The following is a 12025-nucleotide window of genomic DNA, read 5'->3' as shown; positions in this document are numbered from 1 at the left end:
AAGTCTCTCTCCCACCGTGCCCCACTAATACCACCGAGTTTATATCCAGGCAGCTGGTGAGCAGGGCTGAGATCTTGTCCCCCAACAATTATTTTTGTTTATTTTGAGACGGAGTCTCACGTTGTCGCCCAGACTGGAGTGCAGTGGTGAGATCTCAGCTCACGGCAACCTCCACCTCCCAGGTTCAAGCAGTTCTCCTGCCTCTGCCTCCCGAGTAGCAGGGATTACAGGCACGTGCCACCATGCCTGGCTAATTTTTGTATTTTTAGTAGAAACGGGGTTTTGCCACGTTGGCCAGGCTGGTCTCGAACTCCTGGCCTCAGGTGATCCGCCTGCCTCAGCCTCCCAAAGTGCTGGGATTACAGTCGTGAGCCACAGCTCCTGGCCTGTTGTTTTTAAATTATATATTTCTCTTTCTTTTTGTCAAGTTTTGCCTTATGTATTTTGTGGTTCTATTTTATGAGTATGTTTATCATTGTTAAATCTTCCTGATGCATTCACCTCTTTAACATTGTGTAATGTCTCTCCTTGTTGCATAACATTTTTGTCTTAAACTCTTATTTTGTCTGCTATTAATATAGCCGTTCATGATCTCTTACACTTACTGTTTGTATGGCATGCATTTTCCTGTCTTTTTAATTTCATCCTATTTGTGTCTTTGAATCTAAAGTGTATCTCTTAGACATCATGTAGTTGGATCTTGCTTTTTAAACCTGTCTAGCAGTTTGTCTTTTAGTTAGAGTATTTAGTATATTCAAATGTAATATAATTATTGTTGGGTTTACCTTTGCCATTTTGCTATTTGTTCTGTGTTAATTTCCTGTCTTTTTTGTTTCTCTCTTCTTCTTTGATTGCTTTTGAGTTAAAAAATGTTTAGTATATTATTTTAATACCTTCATCTATATTTTAACTTTAAAAAAAGTTTTTTCATAGGTGTTCCTCTAGGAATCATAATAAGCATTTTAATTTACCACAGTCTACTTCAGATAATACTAACTTAATTTCAGTAAAATTTAGAATCTTTGCTCCAATATAGTTCTGTTCCTTCTCTCCTATTTGCTATTATTGGCATGTGTGTTATCTGTGTATATGTTAAGAACTCGACAATATAGTGTTACAATTATTGCTTTATACAATTTTATGTTCTTCACAGTAGTTAAGAAATGAGAAAAATTGTAGACTCTTTCATATCAATTAATATATTTACACTTTGTGATGCTCTTTATTTCTCCCTGATGATTCATGTCACTGTCTACAGTCAGTCTTTCAGTCTATTCTTTTAGTATTTTTACAAGGCAAGTCTGTTAGCAATGAATTCTCTCAGTCTTTGCTTATCTGGGAATGTCATTTTTAGCTTTCAGTTTTGGAGGAGAGTTTTGTTGGATTATAGAATTCTTGTTTTTTCATTTTAGCACTTTGAATATGACATTTTACTGTCTCTGTCTTCCATTGTTTCAGATGAGAAATCAGCCATTAATCATACTGATTTTTTCCCTGTACAGTGTGATAAGTAGTTTTTTTCTTGCTGCTGTCAAGATTTTATCTTTATCTTATGCTTTCTTTGTTGTTGTTTATATATTTATTTATTATTTTTTCTTTCCAACTTTTATTTTAGGTTCGGGGTGCATGTGCAGGTTTGTTATACAGGTAAATTGCATGTCATGGGGGTTTGGTGTACAGATTATTTTGTCACCCAGGTGATGAGCGTCGTACCACCCAGTTGGTAGTTTTTTTATCCTCATCCTCTCCCACCCTACACCCTCAAGTAGGCTCCAGTGCCTATTGTTCCCTTCTTTGTGCCTGTGTGCACTCAATGTTTAGCTTCCCTTATAAGTGAAAACATGCAGTATTTGGTTTTCTGTCCCTGTGTTAATTTGCTTAGGATAATGGCCTCCAGCTCCATCCATGTGGCTGCAATGGACATAATCTCATTCTTTTTTATGGCTGCATAGTATTCCATGGTGTATATGTACTACGTTTTCTTCATCCAGTCCACTGTTGTTGGGTATCTAGGTTGACTCCATGTCTTTGCTATTGTGTGTAGTGGTGCAATGAACATATGAGGGCATGTGTCTTTATGGTAGAACTGTTAGTCCAAACTGTACCATTTTGTAAGCCCCTTGTCATTTCACAGACCTTGATCAAAGTGAAACATTCCTTGGGGGACTGGGCCGTGAGAAACATCCTGCCCGACTGCCTGACTTTCTTATCACATTCTGCTGGGAAAAAGTCCACTGTCACATCCTGCCAGAACAAGGGCCAAACCACCTCATCATGGGAACGTCTTATCAATATCCTCCCGGGCAGCAAGCCATAACCCTCAGACCCCTCCCTCCCAGGCCTAAAATTGCCCCAGCCTGTAAGCAGAGGTGGGCCCTGGCATTAAGCTGGTGCCCCGCCTCTGCAGGTCTTATGCTGGACATAAAACCTGCATTGCTGTAGAGCCGCCAACTCTCTCTCAGTCTTTCTTTAATCCTCGCCTTCTCATCAAAACCTAAGAAGAACAGTTCATATTCCTTTGGGTTTGTATTTAGTAATGGGATTGCTGGATTGAATGGTAGTTCTAAGTTCTTTGAGAAATCTCCAAACTGCTTTCCACAGTGGCTGAACTAATTTGCATTCCCAACAGCAGTGTGTAAGCATTCCCTTTTCTCTGCAACCTCACCAGTATCTGTTATTTTTTGACTTTTTAATAATAGCTATTCTGACTGGTACAAAATGGTATCAAGCATATGAAAAAATGGTCAACATCACTAATCATTAGAGAAATGCAAATCAAAACCACAATGAGATACAATTTCACACCAGTCAGAATGACTATTTTTATGCTTTCAACAGTTTCACTCTGATGTGTATATATGTGAATATTTTTGTATTTATTCTGCTTGAGACTTTTTGAGCCTCTTGGGTACATAAATTAATGTTTTTTTTAAAATCAGACTTATGAGGTTTTCGGCCATGGTTTCTTCTTATGTTCTTTTTCCCCTTTGTGCATCCAAAATGTTGGTACCCTTGGTCATGTTACACAGGTCTCCAAAGCACTGTTCATTTTTCTTCCTTCTTTTTTTATTTTCATCAGCTGGTTTATCTCAGTAGATCTACCAGTTTTCTTATTCTTTCATCTGCCTGTGCAAGTCTGCTATTGAACTTTTTCTGGTGAATTTTTCATTCCAGTCATTGCACTTTGCAAATCTAGAATTTCTATTTGGTTTCTTAAAAAAAAAAATCATTTCTGTCACTTTATTGGTAGTCTCTCTTTCATGAGACATCTTGTTGTACTTCCCTTTAATTTAAATGTTTTAGTTTCCTTTAGTTCTTTGAACATATTTATATTAGCTGATTTACAGTTTTTGCCTAGTAAGTTCAACATCTGGGCTTCCTCAGGAATAAATTCTATTGACTACTTTTTTTTCCCCATAGATGGGTCATACTTAAGTATTTCTTTGTGTGTCTCATAATTATTTTGTCAAAAACATTATATTTTAAATATCATAATGTGACAACACTGGTAATCAGACTTTCCCTTTCCCTATCCCTGGGGTTTGTTATTTTTGTTGTTGTTTGTGACCTTCCTGGACTATTTCTGTAGTCTTTATTCTGTATCTTGTATAGACACTGAAGTCTTTGTTTGATTAGCTGACCCACAAATAATGATTTGACAGATTTTCTTAAATGCTTTAAACCATCATTTTCCAATGGGTGCTGTGTATGTTGGGGCATGCTTTCCATGCCCCGGGAGTTCACAGCTCTGCCTTAGCCTTCACTTCCTGCTTTGTGCAGAGCCTCAGAATCAAGCAAAGGTTAGAGAGTGGAGCTCTGTCAGGTCTTTAGTAGCTGTTTGCTTAGCCCTGCACATGCACATGACCTTCTGTATCCCCAGAAGTATTTTAGAAATTTTCAAAGCCCCCTAAGGACATCTCATTTCCCAAATTTTCCTTTTAAGTTTTTTGGCCAGCCTCTTGTTTGCCCCTGCTAAAATTGCTTCTTCTGGCAGCTGCAAGATTAACCAAATACTACTGATTTTTTTGGACAAACTCCCTGGGCATAGGGCTTTTCACGCTGAATGAGCTCTTGAGTCAGGTGAAATAAAGATTAGCCTGTGAATAGGGCTTTTCTAGGAGCACCAGACAGGTCACATAGTGACAGTTCTCTGGGGATGAGGTTTTGGCCCAGAGCTGCTTTTGTAGCTAGGCTGCTGGCATTCACAGTTACTGTGGTTCTGAGGCTGCTGGTTTCCAAGGCTACTATGGAACTGGGAAGAGGTGCATGGAAATTGAGAATGAGTAGGTTAAAACACCAGAAAGCTCACCATTTTTACTAAGATTCAGCTACTTTTCTTAAATAGATGTTGGGATTGTTGCAAATCTTTGATTAATTTCTTAGAATTCTGCAAAAGTTGATTTTGACAATTTTGCCAGTGTTCTAATTGCTTTGTGATGAAATGAAGTTTTAGAAATCCCTCATCCACCATTCCAGAAGTGCCTCTCAATCTGCCTGTGCTTTTAATCTCTATGCATATTGCCTCTCTATTTGATATCTAAATAATGGCCTATAAATATTTATTGGCAGCCATGAAAGTCCACTGTTTGATTTCATTGAGAGCTGCTTGCGAAATAAACATGAAATGGTTATTTATGAAGCTGCTTCAGCTATCATCCATCTTCCTAACTGCACTGCAAGAGAGTTGGCACCTGCTGTTTCAGGTTTGTTTTATATTTGATGGCTGGCTTTTATGTTCCTAAGTTTTTGCTTTAAGTTTCATAGATCTGCAAAATAGGTATTAAGAATGTTTTTTGAACACTAGCTCTGTGTATAAATAGCCTTTGCATTCTGATAGCTTATATGTAGATAGTTTATTTTAGTTGTTCCTTACTTTATTACTTTTTTTAATGTTTCTATTTCTCTATATAAAACTTTTGAAAGAATTTTATTTATATGTACATAGTTTATTAATAATAGTTCTTTATTGCTTTTTTTTAAAGTTTCTGTTTCCTCGTATGAAACTTTTGAAAACATTTTACAGTTTTCATTGGTGTTTAAAAAGCCCATTTGTTTTCAGAACTGTCAATATTTCTACCATTTAGTTCAGGTATTAATGGATATTCTGATTTTTTTTAAAAAAGAGCAAACTTTGTTTCCTATTTAAGTTTTTATAACTGACCAAAAGTGCTTTTTCTTTTTTTTTTTTTTTTTTGAGATGGAGTCTCGCTCTGTCACTGAGGCAGGAGTGCAGTGGCGCGATAGCTCGGCTTACTGCAAGCTCTGCCTCCTGGGTTCATGCCATTCTTCTGCCTCAGCCTCCCGAGTAGCTGGGACTACAGGCGCCCCAAAAGTGCTTTTTCTATTTTGATGTTACATTTTTCATGTAAATTTTTGATGCTGTGATGAAATTTATGCATGTTTTGAATGTGATTCATTATGTACTGTATTTTCAGCTATATGGTATATGATGAGATGAGGAATATTCACAGCATATATAGGTAATATTCACTGTATCTATATCTGTATTTTACTTCTTCAACTTTTCTGTAGTTCTCCTAAGCCAGGCGTATTCACAGTATGTATATGTAATATTACTTAATGTTACATATTATTATTATTATTTTTTAGTTCTTCAACTTTTCTGTAGTTCTCCTAAGCCAGCCTTGAGATATGCAGCTGTGAGGACCTTGAACAAGGTAGGTGTTTCTTTGCTAACTATTGACTTATATCAATATTTAATTGAGAAACATTAAATGTGAAGTATTTGGTTTTCTCTCCAAGGTTAGTATATATGATTTATGGGCTTCACCTCTACAACACTTCACTTGTATTTGTGGCCTTGGGTGTGCTCATTTTTATTATTATTTAGCTGAAGATTATAACTCATTTCTGACTTCTAAGCATTTTATATTCAAGAGCCACACTGTCCAATATGGTGGCCATTAGCCACCAGTGGCTATTTCAATTTAAATTAATTAAAATAAAAAATTCAGCCCTCAGTCACATGAGTCACACTTCTTGTACTCACAGCCACATGTGGTCAGTGGCTATTGGACAGTGCAGATCTTGAACATTTCTGTCATTGAAGAAAGTTCTCTTGCTCAGTGCTGGTCTACAGCAGCCCTGTCCAGTAGAAACCCAATGTGAATCACATATATAATTTTAAATTTTATAATAACCACATTAAAATTTTTAAGGTAAAATTAATTTTAATAGTATATTTTATCATAATACATATGTCATCTCAACATGTAATAGATATTTTTACATATCTCAAGTTTTTGACATCCAGTACATTTACATTTACAGCGTACTCAGTTTAGATTAACCACCTTTCAAATGCCTGGTAGTCACATGTTGCTGTTGGCTACGTTATTAGACAGTATAGATTTAGAGGATATAATACAGAAACACAGAATAAATTAAATAAGCATAGAAAATGTAAATGAAAGTTAAATGTAATAGAAGACTTGTCATAGGCAATACATAATTATAAATTAATTGTGTAAACAGTTGAAGAAAAGAGAAGTTTAGAGCAGCCATGGAAGAAATCTTTATAGAACAACAATTTAAATTGTTTTTTATTTATTTATTTTTTTTGGAGACAGAGTCTCACATTGTCTCCCAGGCTGGAGTGCAGTGGCGCGATCTCGGCACACTGCAACCTCCGCCTCCCGGGTTCAAGCGATTCTCATGCCTCAGCCTCTGAAATAGCAGGGATCACAGGCACCTGCCACCATGCCCGGCTAACTTTTGTATTTTTAGTAGAGACAGGGTTTCGCCATGTTGGCCAGGCTGGTCTCAAACTCGTGACCTCAGGTAATCTGCCCACCTTGGCCTCCCAGAGTGCTGGGATTACAGGTATGAGCCACCAGGCCCAGCCTAAATTGTTTTTAAAGAGTTGATACAGGTCTACAATCCCTCATCTCTAATCTTGGGGCCAGGTGTGTCTCAGAATTTGCTTTTAGTTAAATTTTAGGAAGGTTATATGGTGTTATCTCTTATTTACTAACCCCAGTGGGCCTGGGGCAGCATCCCACCATTAAAAAACATTAATATTTTTGCACAAAACATATGACTATCCTTGTCAAGTGGTATAAATTAAGAATTAAAGAGTTTTGCATTAGTTTGTGTCATATTTTGCTGTTAAATGGATTTTCATCCCAATGCTTTGCTTTCCAGAGTGTTTTCGGATTTTCCAAATTGTGGGTAAGGGATTCCATACCAATATTGGGATAGACAAAGAGGTGGGACAACATCAACAAAAACAAGGATGCAGGAGAATGGCAGACCATGTAGTAACCATAGATAATGCAGTTTGGCTGGAGTTTGCATCTTGAAATGCAGCAGTATTTTTTAACTGATAAGTCTTTGTCGAGCACTGTCTACTATGCTAGATCCTGTTGTCAGTGCTGCTAACATCTAATAGAATAGACATATATGAACACATGTACTATAAAGAAATACAGGCCAATTATAATTTTTTTAAAATGGTAATGTTAGAAAGGTTAGAGGAACCTAACAAAAGAGAGTACGATGCTATACTCTGGCCATTGATCATTTATTAAAAGATATACCTTGTTAACTGGAGCCATTCTTTTTGAAACAATTACTTTTAACTTATCCTGTCCTCTTTGGATTGCCACTTACCTCAATTAAAATTTAAGTTCTGGCCTTTATCAAAAGCAATTTGCTTAATTTTTTTTCTTGCCCTTCCACAAGGTGGCAATGAAGCACCCCTCTGCTGTTACTGCCTGCAATCTGGACTTAGAAAACTTAATCACAGACTCAAACAGAAGCATTGCTACCTTAGCCATTACCACACTCCTCAAAACAGGAAGTGAGAGCAGTGTGGACAGGCTCATGAAGCAGATATCTTCTTTTGTGTCTGAAATCTCAGATGAGTTCAAGGTAAGAGTTTAAACATGATCATATTTTCTCCCAGTCTGTTGGGTGCCTATTTATTTTCTTAACAGTGTCATTTGAGAAGCAGAAGTTTTAAATTTTTGTGAAGTCTAATTTATCAGTTTTTTTCTTTCATGGTTATTACTGTCCCCTAAGAAACCTTTATCTACTTATTTTCTCATGCTTTAGGCTAAATGCTTTATGGTTTTAGATTTTACATTTTAGGCAATGATCCAACTTGAATTACTGTTTGTTGAGTTCAGTATTTTTTCCATACTGATATCTACTGTATTCCACCATAATTTGTTGGAAATACTTCTTTTTCCCTGTTGGAGTGCTTTGGCACCTTTGTCTACAAAGCAAATACCCATATAATTTTAGGTATATTTTTGGGCTTTGTATTATGTTACTAAACTGTTTGTCAATCCAGTACCAGTACCACACTAATATTGGTTAATGTAGCATTATGGTACATCTTAAGTAGTGTGGTCTTCCAACTTCTTCTTTTTTAATATTCTGGTTCCTTTGCATTTCCTATGAAATTTAGGACCAATTTATCCATTTCTACTAAACAAGCCTGCTAGGATTATGACTGGGATTGTGTTGAATCTGTAAATCAATTTGGGGAGAACTGACATCTTAACATTATTTTTCTATTTCATGAATATGGTATATCTCTCCCTTTAGATCTTCTTTAATTTCTCTGAGCAGTGTTTTGTAGGGTTTAGAGGTCTTGCAAATCTCTTGTTAAATTTATATCTAAATATTTTATGCTTTTGATATTTTATTAAAATTTTTATTTTATTGTTTACTACTAATGAAAAACTTTTAAAAAATACTTTTCCATATTGACTTTGTATCCTGTAACCTTGCTGAGTACCTTTACTGGTTCTAGTCATCATTATACATATTCCTTGAGATTATCTATATAAATAATTGTGCCATTTGTGAATAGAGACAGTTTTACTTCTTTATATCCAATCCAAATGCCTTTCCTTTCTTTTTCTTGCCTAATTAAAAAAGTACTTCCAGAATGGGGTTGAATAGAACTGGTGAGAGTATGTCAGAGATGATTTTAAAAAATAAATAAATAAATTTCAGTTAAAAGAATAAAAGTAGAAACATTTTATTGCTTCATTCTTTCTTTATACTCAGTCAAGTAATATAACTAACCCTATTTACTCTCTACTTAGTATGCATCCAGACTTTTAAAAAACAAACTTTACCCGTGTATTCAAGCAGACAGTTTTGTGCATCTGGTGTAGCAGTTGCTGTTCTAGTTTTTTCAAATTGCATTTGTAGGAGTGAGTTTTTTCCTAAAGACGTGTATTTGTTATTAAGATACCTTGGCTTTGATTTTGAGTGCCTGTGGTAGTGAGATCTTTGTATGACCTCTTGAGCAGTACACAGGATCAGTGGTCTCTGTGATTCCTCAGTGACTTAGGGTACAGGCATTAATTGAGGTTGTGGTGAAGTTTAGCTGGGGATCTGGACACATAGTCAGTCTTTGGGCTCCAGTGGCAGCAGCACACCAAGTGTGCCTATTTTTAGGCCCAGCTTACACTGGCTCCAGTGTTTGTGGGTACTAGAGGGCTATGCTTGGACCTCCAGGTGGCTTGCTAGAAAGAGATACTGAGAGCAGTGAGCTCAGTGTGTGAGTGGGTTCTCCGGCCCCTGGCAGCTGGGGTGATGTGGGTGATGGGCCGTAGTGGTGTTGGAGCAACCCACAGGGACACAAGCAGTCTATGTTGGTGTTGGCAGAAGCTGTGATGGGTTGGGTAGGCTAGGCCCCAGTCCCACAGCTGCCTGTAGCAGGGTGGTGGGTATTATGCTGAGTGTGTTCAGGAGAGCTTGTTATCCCATGTCCCTCCCCCAGTTGGATGACAGCTGCTGCCACATCACCTCAAACTCAGCCTGAGGGTGGGGCATAGCCCAGCTTTAAACTCTCAAAATGGTGCCAGCTGTGGGCTTGTGGCCAGAGACGATGGGGACCCTTCAGGTGAGCAGCATGGGGAAGAAGCTGTGAGGAGTGTGGTTCCCTTGGGTCTGAGTCTCACAGCAGCCCATTGGAGAGCACTGGATATTGTCCTAAGTATGTGTAGGGGAACCTGGCTTCCCTGTCCCTCCTTGACCAAGTGGTGGCTGCAGCCACATCATCTTGAACTCAACCCAGGGTGGGGCACAGCCCAGCATTAAACCCTCAAAATGGTGCCATGGACCTGGGAGCAGAGAGGGAGGGGTCCCTCCCAGGTTTGCAGTATGGGCAAGAAGCCGTGAGAAGTGTGGTCTGGTCACATGTCAGTCTGACAGCTCCCTGCTGCGGAGCAGTGGGTATGATCCTAGATATGTGTAGGATAGCCTGGTGTCCCTGCCCTCCTTGGCCAGGTAGCAGCTGCAACTGCATCATCCCTAACTCAGGTTGAGAGCAGGGCACAGCCCAGTGTTAAACTCTCAAAATGGCACCTTGGGGCTGGGACCAGAGAGGGTAGGGCACCTCCCAGGCAACCAGTATGGGCAAGAAACCATGAAGAGAGCAGCCTGCTCATGTCTCAGTCTCACGGCATCCTGCTGCAGGGCAGTAGGTATTGTCCTAATGATGCATAGGATAGCAGATTTATCCTAATGCGTATCCTAATTTATCCTATGCATATCCTAATGATGCACAGGATGGCATATTTAGGACAATACCTACTGTCCTGCAGCAGGATGCTGTGAGACTGAGATCTCCCTGTCCCTCCTTGGCCAGGCAGTGGTTGCAGCTGTGCACAAGACTAATTAAAAATGTCAGGCGAAGGAGTTAGAAGTTTTGGAGGCAGTCTTTGTGGTGGTGAAGAGAATGACCTTTAGAATCAAAATCCCTGGGTTTAAATCCTGATTCTACCACTTATTAGATATGTGACCTCAGGTGGGTCACATAAATTCTTACTGCCTCAGCTTCCTTAGCTGTACAATGGAGATAATAATAGTACTTACCTCATAGAGTTATTGTGAAGTATAAATGAAATAATAGTTAAGAATAATATATGTGTCTGTTATTACTGTTGTTTTATGTATGTATAGTATGGAAAGAACTGCTAGTTTATAATTGATCTTTTAACATCTGCACACAGAATAGTTGAATATTGACTAAGTGGGTTATTTCTTCTTTTTTTTCAGTGCAGTTATATAAATCTCTTGAAATACAGATAGATTCATTTCAGTTTGCTTTCAGTTTTGTATTTTACCCCTTCCCATCTTTTTTTTTTTTTTTTTTTTTTTTTTGAGACAGGATCTCACCCTGTCACTCAGGCTGGAGTACAGTTGCATAATCATAGCTCATTGCAGCCTCAACCTTCCTGGGCTCAGGTGATCTTCCTGCCTTAGCCTCCCAAGTAGCTGAGACTACAGGCATAAGCCACCATGCCTGACTAATTTTGCTTTTTTTGTAGAGAGAGGGTTTCACCATTGGGAGAAAGGCAAAAGGATTGATTGCCCAGGCTGGTCTTGAACTCCTGAGCTCAGGCAGTTCACCCACCTCAGCCTCCGAAAGTGCTGGGATTATAGGCATGAGCCACCATGCCCACCTGCATTTTCCCCATTTTCTTTAGGATTTTTAGTCTTTTGTTTCCTTAATTTTTTTGTATATTCAGGATATTAGCTCTTTATCTGTGAAAGATATTATGAATATTTTCTCCCAGTTTGTCATTTGTCTTTTGACTTTTCTTATGATGTCTTTTGACATGCAAAAGTGTTATTTTTTTTAGGTAGTCATATTTGCCAACCTTTTATTTTATTTGACTTTGAGTCATAATTAAAAATTATATTCCCTTCAAATTTTAGAGTAATTCACTCATGTTCTCTTCTAATACATTTATAGTTTCATATTTTACACTTAGATCTCTGGTCCGTTGAATTTTTTTATTATATATGCTATAAACAGATTCAATCTTATCCTTTTCCATTGACTACACAGTTAGTTGCCCCCCAGAATTTTATTTAAGGCCAGGTGTGGTAGCTCACACCTTTAATCCCAGCACTTTGGGACGCCGAGGCAGAGGCCTCGCTTGAGTCCAGGAGTTCAAGACCAGCCTGGGCAACATAGTGAGACCCTGTCTCTACAAAAAAATACAAAAATTAGTCAGACATGGTGGTGCACACC

At 38.2% G+C, this 12025-nt stretch overlaps 1 protein-coding gene across 2 annotated transcripts in view; it reads left to right on the top strand.

Moving 5' to 3' along the window:
* COPG2 (COPI coat complex subunit gamma 2) overlaps positions 1-12025 on the top strand; it is a 162683-nt gene that overhangs the window by 98571 nt on the left and 52087 nt on the right. For both annotated transcript variants that reach the window (XM_024249541.3, XM_054560634.2), the window contains exons 10-12: positions 4570-4703; positions 5611-5678; positions 7705-7893. In XM_024249541.3, coding sequence (XP_024105309.1) covers positions 4570-4703; positions 5611-5678; positions 7705-7893 — 391 coding nt within the window. The remainder of the gene's footprint in view (positions 1-4569; positions 4704-5610; positions 5679-7704; positions 7894-12025) is intronic.

This window comes from Pongo abelii, chromosome 6, assembly GCF_028885655.2.
Source record: "Pongo abelii isolate AG06213 chromosome 6, NHGRI_mPonAbe1-v2.0_pri, whole genome shotgun sequence".
Taxonomy (NCBI): Eukaryota; Metazoa; Chordata; class Mammalia; order Primates; family Hominidae; genus Pongo; species Pongo abelii.
This window is presented reverse-complemented; position numbering and strand designations above follow the sequence as displayed.